The sequence below is a fragment of the Pantherophis guttatus genome, chromosome 1, assembly GCF_059756535.1.
Source record: "Pantherophis guttatus breed Tessera chromosome 1, ASM5975653v1, whole genome shotgun sequence".
Lineage (NCBI taxonomy): Eukaryota > Metazoa > Chordata > Lepidosauria > Squamata > Colubridae > Pantherophis > Pantherophis guttatus.
The window spans coordinates 171,382,547-171,401,282 of NC_142063.1; the positions used below are offsets into that span (position 1 = coordinate 171,382,547).

The 18,736-nt window shown below is 34.9% G+C and overlaps 1 protein-coding gene across 3 annotated transcripts in view; it reads left to right on the plus strand.

Moving 5' to 3' along the window:
* The window catches only part of PARD3B (par-3 family cell polarity regulator beta), a 568,533-nt gene that overhangs the window by 310,012 nt on the left and 239,785 nt on the right, over positions 1-18,736 (plus strand). For all 3 annotated transcript variants that reach the window (XM_060688120.2, XM_060688124.2, XM_034431407.3), the window contains exons 17-18: positions 2,954-3,160; positions 4,303-4,561. In XM_060688120.2, coding sequence (XP_060544103.2) covers positions 2,954-3,160; positions 4,303-4,561 — 466 coding nt within the window. The remainder of the gene's footprint in view (positions 1-2,953; positions 3,161-4,302; positions 4,562-18,736) is intronic.

Below are 18,736 nucleotides of genomic sequence, written 5' to 3' on the forward strand. Positions count from 1 at the left end.
GGGCACCACTGTACCTCTCACTGAGGCTCATGCCTTGATTAATTTTAAGTACCTTCACCTTGCACACAGGGCAGTGCTCACAGTCCATTTCAGCAGTTGCTAATTTGGCAATAATGGTAGTCTCCACAATGGCAATTAATGAACAAAGGAAGCTTGCACTTTGTGACCTAGCAACCAGGTTCCCTTTAAACTGGTTTCTCTCATTTTCTCTCTTTCTTTTTTGTGTACAAGCCCTCAAAGTCCCAGAGGACAGCAGAGTTAAGTTGCTTTGTGTCTGTGATCTTTACTATGGATGGCAATACTTGCTTTCCTTTTCCTTTCTTTTCCTTCCTCTCTCCTGGTTTCATTAATTACTTGAATTAATTTACTCATTATTGCATTGTGTATTTAGTTCCAAACATGCAAATTTCACCAGATTTAGTATTACATTTAAATAGCTATCATTCTCTCAAGGCTCCAAAATTCTTTATTAAGCAGCAACCAGCATACTATTTTGCCTGTTTATTTTTTATTTTAGAGCAACTGGATTAATCCAAGTATCTTGTTGGTCTTTCTCCATCAAAAATCATAACATACTGTTTACATTCTTTACTTGCCATCTATCACTTACTGAGCTCTTTATCTTCTTGCATGCGTTGCATGCGTTGAAAAGCCTTAATAAATTTCCATTTAGAAACATCCATTATTCACCCATTTATTTGAATGAGTTCCTTTTCTGGCTTTGCTTGGGTTATGCAGTTCATGCAGTAAAAGAAAACTGGACTGAGAAGAGAGAGGAACCATTTTCTGGGGGCGGGGTGTTTTAATGCTTTGTCATAATGTTCAGAGTAAAGCATAGTAATCAGTAAGATCTGCATTAAAAGCAAAATACTACTCTGGAAAAATATTCAGCATTGCCATCATTCTTTCAATTCACAGCTAATACATATGAAAACAAAACTGAAAACTCTTTCCAGCACATCTTTTATCCCCCTATGCATGCTCATTTTTTCCTTGCACACATTTCTCTCTATATCCCACCATGATCTTTCTCTTTATTTTGCATCACTAAAGCCTTTGAAACTTCGGGTGTGGTAATTATCATTTGCTAGTTCTGCACCCTGCAACCTTCCCTGTTGTGTTGCGTATCTCAACCATTTCAAAATGCTCTAAGTCTCTTTGCACATCATCCTGCCCCTTTTCTTTCTGCATCTTAATGTTATTTTTCTGCTTCTGGACTATGATATCTTTTTTTAGCACATTTACTGGCCCACTGTTCACTGCATCCATAGGCAAAAACTAGCAGTGATGATGCCATTAGGACAAAAGCTATATTCTTATGTACTTGAACTTTACATTGTAATATTGTGACCCAAGTTTCATCACTTGGCACCCTTCCCCAACCCATGGATGTTTATGACTGCATCCCCAGTTCTAAGTCTTTGCTTCTTTTCTTCCTTTAGTCTCTTTCATAGTGTTGTTTATTAGTTTATTTGTGGGCTGTATTTAAAGAATTAAAATAGCCACAGTAAATTATATGGAAAAAAACATAAAATTTAATCATCCATGGTCAAATGTAAAAAACAAAACCCATAATATAGCAATAAATAACTCCTGCAGCAATAAATCATCAGATAGCACCACTCATTATTCCTCAATTCATTTCTGGAAAAAAAAACCTATTTTGACCAATTTCCACACAAATAGGTGACTAATCTGTCTTCCAGAAGGATGATATTCCTTCATAATGTTCATTTTTTTTCTTTTTCCTTCCCTTTTCTTGCACATTGTTCTTCTTAACCATTTTAAGCAGGAACTACAGATATAATGCAGTGTCAGCAGGTCCCTGAAGGTTAAGCAAGCTGTACAATATGGCTGCCTATCAAAAATGGTCTGGGAAAGGCAGTGCTATTGATCTGGGAGAACCAAACCTGATAGAGTGACTCTCCCTTTTTACACTTCAGGCAGCTTTTGTTGACCCTAATTATTAGAAAGAATTGGGAAAGATTTGTAAACAATCCAGGCCAATTATCTTCTTCCCCTGCCCATTGAGATGATTTATGAAAACACAAAATCTAAGTACATAGCATACAGAAATCCTTTAGCAATCTCGCTTAGAGAGATTTGTTCAGCTAACAATAATACGCCTAGTTGTGTTTTAAGGGCATCTTTTGTTTTTTTGTTTTTTTCTCTCTGTGGCTTCTGCTGTGTAGATCTACTCTAGCTTCTCTGTGGGCAGCTTTTTGTGCAACACCTTTTCTGGCAAGTCCTCTAATTCACTTTTCATTTATTCTGCAAAAAACCCTATGCTGTTTTCCATGTCTTCACAAGACAATCTCTTTAGTCTTCAAATGTACCAGTGAAGGAGGTTGCCTATGCAAATGACTAGGTTTTCCAAATGCATTCTGTGCCAAAAAGTTGAAGGTTAAAATACTTGAGACATTTTCATAAACATTCCTGGAAACAAATTAATAGTCTTTTTAGCCCTTTAAAAGAAAATTCTCAGTGAAAAATATATATAGATATAGCCCAGTAAACTTGGTAGACATACTGTATTTAAGATTTATGTGGTTATTGAAGGAGGGTTACTTTCTTTATGAAACTAGGATTCATTTGTCTTAGCAAAGCCTATGTCAGTTGTGAAATTAAATTAGGATCTTGGGGGAATTTTAGATCCTGCTATTTTGATTCCCTCAAGTTTTACAATAGTACTATTTTTGAGTTAAATATGCGCCCAGCTTTTGTAGTTTGTTTTCTGTGCCTATGAAATTAACATCTAATTTACTAGGCTTCATAGTCATGCATAGTTCTGCATAATTATGAATAAGAGGTGACTTCTAGTTATGTAAGTTCAAGATCTAGTATATAATATAATGGGTACTAATTGCCGTTCTACTTTAAAACTTGGAAAAAAAGCAGCTTTGTTACAGCTTTTTCTATTATTGAATCTTTTTTTATTATTCCGTTCCTTTAGAATCTCCTAGTAAGGATATTGGTCCCACCCTGGGATTAAAAAAGTCAAGTTCCCTAGAAAGTCTCCAGACAGCTGTTGCTGAAGTAAAAAAGAATGAGCTCCCATTCTACAGACCTAGACCTCACATGGTCCGTGGTAGGGGATGTAACGAGAGTTTCAGAGCTGCCATTGATAAATCCTATGATGGACCTGAAGACATGGCAGGAGGTAGGTACCACAAGACTTTATTAAAGAAAACATTCTTTTTCAATAAATCTATGTTGTCCTATGAAAATTCATCTATAAAAAACTGATTTCAAAGAAGAGTTTAATGCAATTTTGCATATATATCAACCATAGTCTCATATGGAACCATACATATTATACTGCAGATTATGTAGGGAACTATATTGGGATTCTTGTATTGACCTTAATCTCTGTGAACATGGCTGGAGACCATATATTGAACTGATCAATTAGCAGACAGTTTTCCATCTTGATATATGTGTACATGCATGCTTATATCTGTGTCCAATTCTTTGGACAGCTTTCTCATTCCAATATAATGACCAAAGACCAGCCTTCTTTCCATGTTGATGCATTATCTAATGTTGTATCTTTTTTCTGTGTGTGAGCTTACTAGGTACTATCTGAATCTAGATTTCAATAGTGTGTATATATTTCTGTTTGAATGTAAAGGGTTGATAAACTTTGTACCAAGCAGGATATATATGACCAAATACAATAAGTGGTCAATAATATGAACAATGGTATACAGTTAGATTTAGCTATACGTACTTTATGGTCTCTTTAATACAAAGAATTAGATGAACATCCATTGTAATGCAACCTTTGCAGTTATAACAGGATCATTGGAAATGTTTTTTGTGTGCAATTTATAAAAAGTTGTTTTGATTAAACACATTAATCAGAAAATATATACTGGTAATCCTCGATTTACAATGACAAATTGAGCCCAAAATTTCATTTGCTAAATGAAACAGTTGTAAAGTGAATTTTGGCCCATTTTATGACTTTTCCTGCCACAGTTGTTAAGTGAATCACTGCAGTTGTTAAGTTAGTAACATGGTTGTTAAGTGAATCTGGCTTCCCCATTGACTTCGCTTGTCAGAAGGTTGCAGAAGATGATGACAAGACCCCAGGGTAAGACACTGTAACCATCATAAATATGAGTCAGTTGCTAAATGCCTGAATTTTGATCATGTGACCATAGGGAGGCTGCAATGTGTGAAAAACAGTCATAAATCACTTTTTTAAGTGCTGTTGTAACATTCAGCGGACTTACCTCTACTGTATGTAGTTTATAAGATTATTGTCTGTACTTGCTGATTACTTTTCTTCTTCTGCAGACGGTCTGTCAGATAAGAGTTCCCTTTCTGGTCCAGAATATCAGAACTTTGCAAAAGCCTTTCACATGAATTCTGAATTAGAAGATATGGAAGGGAAGACAAAAAAACATAAGAAGACCAAAGAAAAATTGAAAACGAAAGAAAAAAATAAAAAGCCTAATCTCAAAAACAAATCAAAAATCAATGAAAAGGACAAAAAAGAGGAGAATGACAATCCTGAAAGAAAAACAAAAAAGAAAAGTTTGGGTGCTATGTTAAGGTAAAAAGTCTTTTTTATATCACTTCCTGATCTTATATTAATTTGAGCTTGATTTATTTGGCCTAAGGCCCCTCAGTGAGGTTGAGTAGAACTCAAGCTCTATATCCATTGAACGACATTTACTATAAATGAACACTATATATGCTAATTTTGCTAATACATCAGTTAAACTGCATATTGGAAAAGGAGAATATATTTTTCAATATGTACTTGTTAATTATTTTGTTGGCACTTATGACCTATTTTTCCTCAAACCCAAAAAAAAAGGCTAGAGAGATGTTATAACAAATAAACTATGGATTTTGGAGCAAGCACACTGAAAGCAGTGAGACCTGATTGAGTCAAGTTTGAATGAAATCTTACTGATTTGGGTTGGTTTGCTTTTAGGATGACCAGTTCTAATTCAGACTTGTTTAAAGTGCTTAAGTATCATAGCGTTATAAACCACATGAACTAAATATTGTTTAATGAAAAGTAGATATGTCTGTCAACTCCGAAGCTGGCCTAACTGAGGCCATCTTGCAGGCTTCAGTGTTGCCACAATGGTAATGAGGGATACGGAGGGGGGGAATAGAGAATGTGGAGCTCAGTATTCACAGTATTGACTGCATCCATGCAGCTTTCTTGGGAGTGTTATGGAAATGATTTGTCATTGCTGTCTTGTGATACATTTTTTTTACTTCCTTATCTGAGAAAAGGTAGGAAAGAAGATCCTTCCAAACTCTTACAGTTAATAAAAGGGACAGAGAAACTCAGAAGTGACTATAGATTACATGGCAGAAAATATTTGCCTATGTTAATGCTGGCATCTTCTGCTTTTGGTGGTGCATGTTTTTGAAGTCACCCCTCAGCGTTCTAGAGATGTTATGAAATATCTGCTTTCCCAGAATATGGATTTGCTGAATGCTTTTAGTTATTTCATTTGACACAATTTTTAAGTTGATTGGGGTTTTTTTTTTGCTTTGATACCTGCCTTAAATGTTAGCCATTCAGCACCACTTCATTAATTCTTGAGTTTTATTTCTGAATGGCCTGTACTGCCATGGGAAGAAGTAAACATGTCTTTGCAAACAGAGGAGAAATGTTCCCAGCCTCTGAAAGAACCCCTCAAAAGTGCAGTGATGTCTGTTCTGTTCTCCAGATGAATATACAAAAACATTAGATATATTGTTATTGTTTTTTTCAGATATTAAAGATACCATTTTGTGTTCATGTACTTCTTATTTCATTTCATTCTTCAAATTAAAGAGAAGTACTGAACAAATTTGTCTTCCATATCTTGCAAGAACAACAACCTCCTTCATCAGACTCTCAGGCAATTAAATTTGATTTGACGTAAGAAGGCACTTTACTGTTAATAAAGTTTAATGTCATTTTCCTCTGTAGCTTATTCAGAATGCTAAAAGATAACTATTTAGTTGATAAATATTTAGAGTTACCAAGCTGTATTAAGTGTTTCAGATTTAAGCAGTGGTGGTTATGTACCTGCAGGCCTCAGATGCTATACTGGAGATTGTCTCTTCTATCACAATTATATCTTCAGGAAAAATATATGCATATCATGCTAAGGGAACTATAGGAATTGCATGTTTATGTAGACCAGGTACTTTTATCTTTCAGGGTTTTTGATATCACCTACCAATGTTTTGGTTCCATTCATCATTTTCTTCATGATTGCTAAGTATTGCACATGTTTTACTTGTCCATAAAAATGGCATATTATTGAGTTGGCTAGATTGAATAATGTAATAATGTAATGTTCATCACAGACTTAGTTAATTTTGTTGTGTGCCAAGAAACTTTGCTATATCATGTCTTTCTTGGCCAAAAAGCCAAAACTTTAACATCATTTCTTTAGTTAAAAGGTTAGTTAAATGGAAGTTGGATTTTTTAAGTCACCAAGAGTATATGACATCTGTCATAGTACACTGTTTCTCTATGGCTTGATCCCAAAGCAGTTGTTAAAGGCACAATGTATAATAAATGCAATTTGACTGTGACTCAGTTATTACCTTTTTCAGATAGTGGTTGTAAAATTTCTGGGTTTATCCTTCACTTTTTATGGGTATAAAGGTACGTTAACTAATGGACTGTAGCCATACCTCTGAAATTTTAATTCCTAGGTCCCTATAGGCAACCAATAGACAAGGGTTGTGGCGTTCAGCTTTATAAAGTGTAGACCAACTGTGTACCAGACATTTTTCATAGAAGGGACAAAAGCCATAATTGTGCATGTGAAATATAAAGTCTTTTACACCATCTTTAGTCATGATATGATCATTTTAAAACTGTTAGTGTTGGAACAGATCCATATTTTTTCCACTAGTCCAGTGAGCTTAATTATGTTGGTGGAAGTTGTAATGGCTACATTGTCAAATATTACCAGTATATAGTACCAGAGTAGTATTTCAATAAAAAGTTATTTTATATCAGCAGCACAGGAAAATTAATAAAGTACCTGAGTGCTAAGCATTATTTTCTTCCTGTAGAAATACTATATTTTCTAGTAATAATTAATCTTAGACTATTTACTCTCATTTTCACAGTATGAACCATTTTGTCTCCTAATTTGCCTATATTGCTTTGAGCTAAGCATCTCAGCTATTTTAATTTTTCATTTTAGCTCAAGTCAAGAAATATTTTCATTACTTAATGAAGACATTCTTTGCAACTGTACTTTTTTTTGGGGGGGGGATCAACCACATTGACTGCATAATCATTTGCTGAAGAGCAGTACCATTCTGTCTAGTTTCTACAGCCCTAAGTCAAGAGAAGCAGGCTAGTAATGAGCCACTCATACCCTCTACATCAGGGGTGTTGAACTCAATTTCATTGAGGGCTGCATCAGGGTTGTGTTTGACCTCAGGGGGCCAGGGTGGGCATGGCCAGCTTGTTGTCACTAGTCATGGAGGTGCTTGTGGGGACCTGAGCACTCTGCTAGCGAAAATGGGCTCCCGACAGCCTCCTGCAGTCTTCTGTCAGTGAAAATGGAGCTCAGGGGGCTGCACACAGTTCTCCCAGGCCCCATTATCAGCTACAATGGCCTCCTGCAGCCTTCTGCCAGCTCCCCCCAAGCTCTGGTCTTGCTGGCAGAGGCATCGCGGGCCGGTCCTTCGCCGTTTCCAGGGCGGCCCCACGAGCCAGATCTAAGCATCCCGCAAGCTGGATCCAGCACCCAGGTCTTGAGTTTGACACCCCTGCTCTAAATGTAACCAGGTATACCTAACCAGGCTGCCACAAGTGATACCAGGTTTAAAAGTGCAAATCATCTCTTCCAAAAGTATTTGGAGATCCTCTTATTTTTCCCTTACACACGAAATTCAGTATTTCATCTATTTCACAGTTCATGAAATCTCACATCCTATGAAATCAGTTTTGGGTACTATACCCACAACCATCTGTCACCAACTACGGTTCTTGAAAAGGACCCTAGGGCCTGGTTGTGTGAGTATACATATAGGCATACTGTATACACAATTTTTTTTCTCCTGGACCTTAGGTCTACCTTAGTCATTCTTTTTAGTACTATTTAATTTAGGAGGGAAAAATTATAGAAATACATGTCTATAGTGCTGCTGCAAAAAGAGAATTACCGTAAATTATCAATAAAACTCATTTAATTCAGTGGTTATGAGCTTCTAGTCTAAAAGGAAATGGCCTAATGATCTGGTATCTGACGTTTCACCAGCAACTATGACTCCTATCTTCAAAGGACCAAATGGTCTGCTCTATAATATACCTCTTCAGGGAACTGAGCAGGAACAGACTGAGCTCTTGTGTTTATAACAGAACTAATCTTTACTTGGGTCATGTCACTAGAATTTTGAAAAGCCAGTTTTATGAGGAAGGACCAATCAGAATTTCAACGATTCCAATGGTATGGTCTAATTAGAGTTCCTTTTCAGTTGAAATTATAGCACATGAATGCTATAATTTGAATCCAAAACAAAGTTAAGGCTAGAGAAAACTAACTTGTATAAGTTAAAGAACTCAAATTTCTTACAGTGTCCAATCCTTTTTAAATAGCCATTGAAAGACAGACAAAAACATCTGATGATGTTTTACCTTTTTAAAACCCGAAACCATAGATTTTTCAAGATTATATATTACAATTCTTTCTTATATAGCTCAGTTGTATAACTAGATTAATAAAAATATTGCAGAATTTAGATGGATATTAAAATGAAACCCCAGTGGTACAATGCATAACATCTTGGTTTACGTAGGTAGAACCTGGCTAAAGAGACATAAACATAAAACCTACGAAAAAGAAAGAAAAACAAATATTGTACCTTTACAGGGAGGATACATGAGATGAGGGTGTGGCTAACTGATGAGGCCGTATAAGGCCGAAATAGATCTATCTTAGTCTCCCAATGGGCAGCAAAGGGTCTGCTGGCTGCCAGAAGAAAAGAAAAAAAAGAAAAGAAAAAGCCCAGAAACTAGTGAATTGTGAGTTCACTGAACTAGGGCTGCATAACATCTTGGTTTACATAGGTAGAACCTGGCTAAAGAGACACACACATAAAACCTACGAAAAAGAAAGAAAACACACACACACACACACACACACACACACACATATATTATATATATATATATATATATATATATATATATATATATATATATATATATATATATATATATATATATATATATATATATTATTGATTTTGATGTTTCAACTAGTGAACCATTAATTGTTCAGCTTTCTCTCCTGATTCCCAATAGATCTGATTAATGCATTTCAAAGAATATTTTTTTCTGAATGTAATGGCCCCAATTTAACCCCAGCTTCTTTAAATATTTGATACAATTCATTTGTGGTTTTCTGTCATAAGGAAATTAGAGTATTTCTTTTTTTTTCCAGGTGTGTGAAATCAAAATCTTTTTTAAAAATCTTTTTGCTGAGGCAATGGTAATAGTGGATCTACAAATGAATTCCTTAAACCTTTCCCTGAGGATCAATATATTGGTAGAGTCCCTAATTATTTTTTAAAAAGAATAAATTTCTTCATGCCATCTTCCACAGAAGGAGGCCTCTTATAAGAGAAATATTCAAATACCATCTGGAATTAGCTGGTTTATAGTTTTTAAATTCCAGAATAAGAGTCGGGAGAGTGTGTTTTGATATTGCCTATTTGATGTGTCAGTAACTTAACTGATCAAAGGAGAAGAATTTTTGAAAGTAATCTTATCTAAAACCATTTTGATGTGTATTTGTATTCGCTATGAGTTCAGATTAAGAAACATGAGAAAACTAATAGGAAAATGTGCATGTAGGTTATTTCTCATACTATCTAGAAAAATCCATCATGAACTTTTATGATTGTTGCAATATTTTCAGGATCAGACTCAATAATAATAATAAGAGTTAGAAGTTTAAATATATTTCTCTTTAATTATAACAGGCATTCTATATTCACTGAATATTCACAGATAGAAGCAAAGAAAATGGTGAAGGTGGCTCCTTATATATACAAAGGGTGGAGCCAAGAGTGGGAGTGGTGAATTATGAATACATTAAGAGTCAAAGAATAAGTTAACCCCTGATATCCCATATATACATTATTTACACATTAGGGAATAAGGCATTTACACCTGACAAATCCCCCTCTAAATGCCGGTTCGCTATACAACACCAATTACATTCAGATTCAGGACAATATAAGACATACAATTTAGAAGTTAAATATTTGTGCTGTTTAGAAGGTAAAGGCTTCGTCAATATGTCAGCTAATTGTTCAGATGTATCACAATGTACTGCTTTGATAAATCCATCTTGAGACAATTGTCTCACATGCTTAAATTTTATATCTATATGCCTGGATCTTTGTCCAATGGCATCGGATCTAGATATTTCAATGGCTGCTTTATTGTCTTCATGCATAATAAAAGGCAAAGCAGGTTTTTTCCAAACATCTGAAATTAAATCATTAAACCATACAAGGTTATTTGCAGCTTTGGATAAACAAACATATTCCGCTTCTGTGGTTGAAGTGGCTACCAGTTCTTGTTTACCAGTGTACCAGTAAACTGGACAGTCATTTAATAGAAAAATATAACCAGAAGTACTTTTTCTGCATGATATATCTCCAGCCCAATCCGCATCTGCGTAACATGTAAGCTTTGGTTCTTTATTATCACTAGGTTCTAATACTAGGCAAAAGTCTAATGTACTTTTCAGATATCTTAAAATTCTTTTGACAGCTTCCCAGTGATACATTGTTGGTTTGCTAACGTGCCTTGATAATAAATTGAGTGGTAATGCAATATCTGGCCTAGTCCAATTAGATATATAAAGAAGTGAACCTATGACTGATCTATAAAATGTATTATCCTTGAATTCAGGGGAAGATTCATCAGTATTTCTAAGGAAATCAGTTTGCATAGGAGTGTCACAGGGTTTGGCATTGTTTAAATTGCATTTGTTTAGAAGTTCAATAATCTTATCTTTCTGAGTAAGTTTGAATCCCCTTCTAGTTTTGTTAATTTGTACACCAAGGTATTTGTTTACTTTACCTAGAGATTTCAACGAGAAATGTTCATTTAGCTTGTTTACAAAGATTTCTCTTCTCTCTTTGTGTTTTCCTATATATAAAATATCATCTACATAAATCAATACAAATTCAATATAATCATCACTCTTTTTGACAAAGAAACAGTTATCAGCAGTGGTAGCGTTGAAATCCATGGTCTTAAGTACTTTTACCAAGCAATCGTACCATCTTTTGCCAGATTGCTTTAATCCGTATAAACTCTTGTTCAATAGCCAAATTTCATTTTTATTAGTGTATTGACTGTGAGGTGCTCTTACATATATTTCCTTATCTAGTTTTGCGTGTAGATACGCAGTCTGTATGTCATATTGAAACACATCAAGATTGAGTGCAGATGCTACTACTAGAGCTGTTTTAACACTCTCTGTTCTTACTGTGGGGGAGTACGTGTCAGTATAGTCCTCCGGATATTTTTGAGCATAACCTTGTGCAACCAATCTAGCTTTGTATAGAGTATTGTCTCCTTCTAGGTTCTTAATTTTATAAATCCACCTGGTACCAATAATTGTTTTATCTTTAGGTGCAATCGCAGGTGTGAATACATTTAATCCTTGCAAACTTTCCATCTCTTTTTTCATAGCTAGTTCCCATTTTTCCTTTTCTTCACGAGGGAGTTTTAATACTTCCTCATATGTATTAGGTGTTATTTGTTCACCATCCATATGCATTATGTAATCTCTGTATTTATTTGGTATTTGATTTCTGTTGTTCCTAATAGCTCTTTCAGGTTTGCTATGGTTGTCATGCAAATATCTTGCTTCCTTTTTTGTTAATGTGTCTGTCTTTATTTTGTGTTGACTATTTGTCCATGTTTTGGTTTTGTTTTTATTTTTGTTGATATTTTGATTTTCTATTGTCCCTTCCTCACGAGATTTTGTATCTTTGCATTTATTTGGAAATATTTCATTAAGATGTAATTTAGACCAGTTGGCCTGTTCATGGAACACAGCTGTTCTGGAAACTATAAATTTGTTATTATTATCAATGAACCTGTACCCTTTGGTGCCAGTTTCATATCCCATAAATCTTAGTCTTCTGGATACGTTTTCTCCCTTTCTTCTCAACTGTTTAGGTATGTGTACGTCTGCAGTGACCCCAAATATGTGCATGTGTGCTAATTTTGGTTTCCTATTATACATCACCTCATATGGTGTCTTATTCACAATACTGGACCAGGTTCTATTTTGAGTGTAATTTGAATAATGTAAGGCTTCTGACCAAAATTGTTTGCCTAAACCAGCATCCTCTAATGTGCACCTAATCATGGTTTGTAATGTGGAATTCTTTCTCTCTGCAATCCCGTTCTGGAACGCAGAAAATGGACTAGACGTGTAATGTAGCATTCCTCTATCCTTTAACCATTGGGAGAATTCTTTAGACATGAATTCACATCCCCTATCTGTCATAATTTGTTTTATTCTGATATTATGTTGTGTTTCTATGCGTTTGTAAAATTCCTTAAATTTCTGAAAGGTTTCATCCTTGTGTTTTAATGTGTAAACAAAACCATAGCGACTGTAATCGTCTACTATTGTTAGGAAGTAACGTTTTCTATAAGTGATTGATGGAGTTAATGGGCCAACTAAGTCCATGTGTACTAAGTCAAAAATTTTGTTAGTTGATCTGGTGGATTTTTTTGGCCTGGGACTAGTTTTTAGTTTAGTAGATTTACATACTGAGCATTCCAAATAATTTTCACAATTTTTTATTTTGACACCTTCTGCGTGTTCAGTCATTTTTTGTACTACAGGAAAACTTGCATGTCCTAACCTCCTATGTAAGATGTGAGCACACTCATCATGAATTGGTTTACCTATTTTTGGTTTCTTCTCATTGTGTGTATCTGCGTGATCATGAGATATTTTACATTCATCATTGTCACTGTTACTAATATTTTCATCATCTGCCTCAATACAATCTTCCATATTTGAATCAATGTTATGTAACCATCTTTCTTTTGTTATCAGATAGGGTAGGCCTCCTTTAATCATCACAGTGCCTACATTTGTTTTATTCTTCTCTAAAGTTGCTTTTCCCTTTGAGAAAACTATATTGATGTCAGAATCTCTGCTTAGTTTTATGGCACTTAGTATGTTATGAGGTATTTCTGGTATTAACAATACCCACTCTATTTTTCCTAGACCAGGCAAGGTCACATTCCCTCTGCCTAATACTTGAACCTTTTCTTGATTAGCTACCTTTATTACAAACTTATCTTCTGTAAATGAAGACAATATATTTTTGTTATTAGTGGTGTGATTAGTTGCCCCAGAATCAATAAGCCAATTATTGTTCTCATTTTGTTGCGTTTTAGTGCTGTCTTGTTTATTTAGTCCATTCAGTGAACCAGATTTTCTCTCTTTTGAATTTTCTCTGCCCCCTCTACTTTCTCTGTAATTTGGTGGGCTTCTATATTTATGTCTATCTGTGGAAGACTGTCTATAATTGTATTTATTCCTATATTCCGACCTATGTCTTTCCTTTGAAATTTTGGGACAATCTCTTCTATTGTGTTCCCTGGACCCACAATTGTGGCATTTAAAAGTTTCATTATATTTTTCTTGGAAAGCTACCTTCCTAAAAGATTTGTGTTCTGTGTGATTGCTAGAACGATTTTTTCTTGAATTGTCTTCTGCTATCAATTTGTTAGATAGACTTTCTATGGTTAAATATCCTAGATTGATGGTGTCTAAGTGTGACATAAAACTATCCCATGATGAATCAAGTGAATTGATAATAACACTTTTCATTGTTTGATCTGAAATCACTTCCCCCCTCAAATGCAGCTCAGCTCTTATTTTGTTTAGAGATATTAAATGCTCACTTATGGAAACCCCTGGTTTTACTCTGGAAGAAAAGAAGTCCTTAGACATTCTTGTGGTGGTAGCTACACTATCGCTGTGAAACAAATTAAACATGCATTGAATTATTTCTGAAACAGTTAGATTTGGTTTGATGCTATGATACATTGCAGGAGACACGCTAGATATTATTAAGAAAAATGCTCTATGGTGTAAACAATCTATTTTTAAAGTCCAAGGTCTTCTTGGGGGACTAGTGATAAAAAATAGTAAATTTTCTTTCATAAAGACAACCTGAAGCTGTTGATACCATTCTTGCAAATTAATGCCATCAACCCTAAGTTTTGGAAAGTCACTGGGTAAGTTTCCCACATTATTTTGTCCATTACTTACAACCTGAGGTAGTCCGTGGTCTCGCAAGTGTAGGAAATTGCAAAACGGCATGGGGATGCTCGCAACGAGTCTGCGCGGTTCTCTGGCCAGTTCAAGTCTTTCCGGACCGTCTACGTAGTTTCGCACATGCGCGTTGTTCATTTCTTCTTTGGCGTCGTCGTGGAAGGTTCTCTCCATTGTAGCTCGCTCGCTCCGCTCCTCTTCAGACGAGTCGGTCTCTGGCTCGGTCTTAGGAGTTCTGATGGCGGCGACTGCTCTTCTCTTTCTTTTGGGTGCGTTGGCACTTGCTTCGGTCTGCGGTGTAGGGCGGAATCGACATGGCTCTCTGGGCTCGGGCGTCGTCGCTCTCGAAGTCAGGATGGGAGCGTGCAGGTCTTGAAGTATCGGCTTGTTCGCTTGCTTCTTCGTTGGCGCTTTGGAAATTTTTAATTTTGGCCCAAATGCAGCAAAAAGCGTCTTCATTGCTGACTTTACTTGAGATTTTGTTAAGTCGTCTTCACTTTCTGATTCTGGTTCTTCCGAAGAGTTTGAATCCTCCTTTTCACTTTCGTTGTCTGATAACGTCTTTCGCGCCAGAAATTTTGAACTGAGCATCTTGATTGGCTCTGCTTCGTTCACTTTGGAGGCTTGTTGAAACCAAGATGGCTGCCATTCAAAATTTCGCGCGGGATCACATTTTTTCTTTTTCATAACGACTTTCTCTGTAGTCATATCACTCACAGTTTTTTGGTCTTTGGGTTTCTCTTTAGCGATGTTTTTCTCTCTCGCTGCTCCGCTGTTCTTCAGCATTTCTTGGAGGTTCGCGATGAGGCTTTCATCATTCTTCTGGCTTTTTAATAGCTTCAATATCTCTGACCTGAGTTCGTTATTTTCTATTTCGATTTCCTCCCGGTCATTATTTTCATTTATTAATTCTTCTTCTTCAGTGGTGTATTCTTCGGATTCTCTCGAAATCGCGTTTGTGGATTCGTTGATTATTTCTTGTTCAGTTTCTATTTCTTTGCTGTAGGCCCTGGTGTTGGGCCTATCTTTCTTAGACATTTTTAGGTATTTATTGAGTCAATTAACCATCCTCTGCTACCAGCTTGTTGCAATATTTTCAGGATCAGACTCAATAATAATAATAAGAGTTAGAAGTTTAAATATATTTCTCTTTAATTATAACAGGCATTCTATATTCACTGAATATTCACAGATAGAAGCAAAGAAAATGGTGAAGGTGGCTCCTTATATATACAAAGGGTGGAGCCAAGAGTGGGAGTGGTGAATTATGAATACATTAAGAGTCAAAGAATAAGTTAACCCTGATATCCCATATATACATTATTTACACATTAGGGAATAAGGCATTTACACCTGACAATGATACCTATTTCCTCCTTTGGAAATCTGGTTTGTTACTCTTAAAGATAATGTGGAAACAGCATATGCACTGAAGTTTATTTAACTAAGGCAAAATTGATAATGAAAGAGAGGGCTGTTAAGAAAATGACTGGTCTCATGTAGAATGCAAAGCAACAACTGATCAGAAATGAAGTTGCTCCGTATCCTTTCTATCCCAGTTGTCTTCCCCCTGGAGGGTTCTCAGCTTGCTTTTGTTTGGTTTTTTTGGACAAAGTAAGCAAACAAAGGAGGAATTTTATTTCCTAAAAGTTCCCAAACAGTCAGTGTGAGTCAATAGTAATTCAGATTAGAGTGTTTAGCCTGAAATATGTCACTGAGAATCAATCCCAGGGGAAATAGACATATTATCTTTTTCAACTTCTTGGGCTTTTTAAGAAAAAAAATTTCTGAAATTTTCAGAAAGGCAACAACACCAAAAAAAAATTGGAAGGATATCAAATGTCTTTTTAACATTGTTTCAGTGTGAATAAATTCACTGTTACCAAAAGATAAACAGTACTTACTATAAGTTTATATCAGAGAATCATATAGCATGCTTAACTTCTCTTTTTTACAGTAACTTTATTTAAAATTAGTTGGAAAGATAAAAGCTAATACAAACTAAAAATGAAACCAATAAAAATAAAGAAGAATAAAAAGAAAAATAGAAAGTGCAGAAAAGGAAAAAAGAAAAATAGAAAAGAAAAATAAGAATGTAATGAAATGTCTAAAGAAATGTCTTCTCCCTTCATCACAAGCATAAGCAATTTTAGTAACTTATTACTTTCTCTTAAAATACAACAAATGATCTCTCTTTCCCATATACCATCTCTTATCTACAAACAAATCCTTAAAGCCACATAATTCAATCCTGATCAGAAAAATTCCATTTAAGGTTACTAGAAATAACATTTCTATTTTATTTTATTTTTATTTTATTTTATTTTGCTTTGCTTTAATTTATATGCCGCCTTTCTCCGGAGACTCAGGGCGGCTTACAATGCGTTAAGCAATAGCCTTCATACTTTTGTATATTTATACAAAGTCAGCTTATTGCCCCCACAATCTGGGTCCCCGTTTTACTTACCTTTGAAAGGATGGAAGGCTGAGTCAACCTTGAGCCTGGTGAGATTTGAACTTGCAGTAATTGCAAGCAGCAGATGTTAATAACAGTGCTTTAGTCCACTGTACTACAGACTCTCTTATCTGTATCTATTTTAACCTTGATCAAATCAACAAACTTTATATTACTTCCTTTTACTTCTTAACAATCTTGGCTTTAATCCTTTCCAATAATATCCTAGAGCTTGATTTCTTTTTCTTTTTCTTTGTCTCTGTTTATAAAATTCTTCAAAGCAATAACCAAGCCTCTTTTGTAAAAGCAATCTAGGAAACTTAACCAGGTCACTCTTTTTGGTTTGTCATTTGTATATTCCTTTTAATCAGCTGGTATCCAGTGTAGCTTCCCCCCCCCATATCTTTCTTACTAGCCTGTCATTTTTAAATCTAGTTTGAGAGCAATCTTAGTCTTGTCCAATAAAACTTGTTCCTGTTCCATAACACCTTTTAAACCTAGTGTACCTATAGAGGAAGGCATTCTTAAAATTAACTGCTGGGTCAATTGTTTTAAAAATATCCTCCGTGTTCAGTGTTCAAATGTTCTGCTTCATTCTTTATTAATAAGTTAAATTTAAGAGTTCTCCTTTAATTGTAATCTTTACAGTAATTCCTTCAGTCTCATCCTATAATTTTTTAAACAGAATTTAAAATAAAAGCAAGGAGGGAAAGTGAGAGGAGAGGTAAATAAAAGTAGATTTTTCCTTTTGGTTATTGCTTATCTGTTAATATTATAGCTGTCTAATTATAAACAAAAAAAACCTAAGAAAACTAAATGATCCCACACATGAAATAAATATCAATTTCACTGAATTTAGCTCTGTGAATGCTTTTGATTGTTTCTGAACATATGAAGGTATATTTGCCTAAATTTTTTCAATATAGGAAAAATGGATGCTATTTTGAATTGTTTGAATGCTTAAGGGAATATGAAGTAGATATTCCATTTTGTATAAGAAAACCAGATATTTGAGCAAATTTAAGCACTGCAGCAACTTTAAATCTTCAACAGTGCCAATACTACTATAAGTCACATGAAAAGGTTGAATGATCAGAGATGGTTTAGAATTGAAATTGTAGATTCAGTATTGAAATTTTACTCTTAAATTATGAGATAAATCCTTCAAAACATCTAATCACTATTCAGTGCAGTGTTGGCATTAATATAACACTTTTCTATTAATATTGGATTTGTTTTCATTTGCTTTCATTCATTGTATTCATTTCAAATGAAATTTACAGTAATGAAGTTGTAATCCTGGACAATGCCAGTGAACGGAGGGAGAGAGAAAGAAAGAGAGAGAGTAGTCTAAGTCTTATTTGGAATCTTGTCAATTTTGCAAGGCCTGTGCAAGCTGTTCAATTTCTTGACTTATATGAGAAGTATATTTTACCTGCTGGATGTGAAAAACGATTTGATATGCAGCTGACCAGTTTTGAGCGAATAACTTTCTTTAGTCCTTACTTGCTATAATAGCATGGGATTTGTTCTCTTACAGATCCTGATTAGAAATTGCTATTCCAAATATGTCTTGTAGAGATACTCCTTATTTTATAGAGATTTGTACAGAACTGTTGGTGGAATTGCAATGCTAGGCATTTTGTGATGTCTACTCAATTGAGAATCACATCAGATTTTTTATATGTGTAAAATAAGCTTTGAAAAAGTTGCAGTGGAAAAAAGTGCTTATACTAGACTTATAATTATGGATTTTTACTGGGAAAAAAGTGTTTTACATTTATCTGTATAATTCTTATTTTATCACTAGACTTTGAAATTAAGTCAGAAATAACGATAATAAATCTCATACATAGAGCCAGGTTGTTTTGTGGCTCCATATTCCACTGTTTTTGAGATACCAGTACTGCATATTAATACATGAGCATTGTATGTGATTTCTGGATTGTGGCTGCCCATA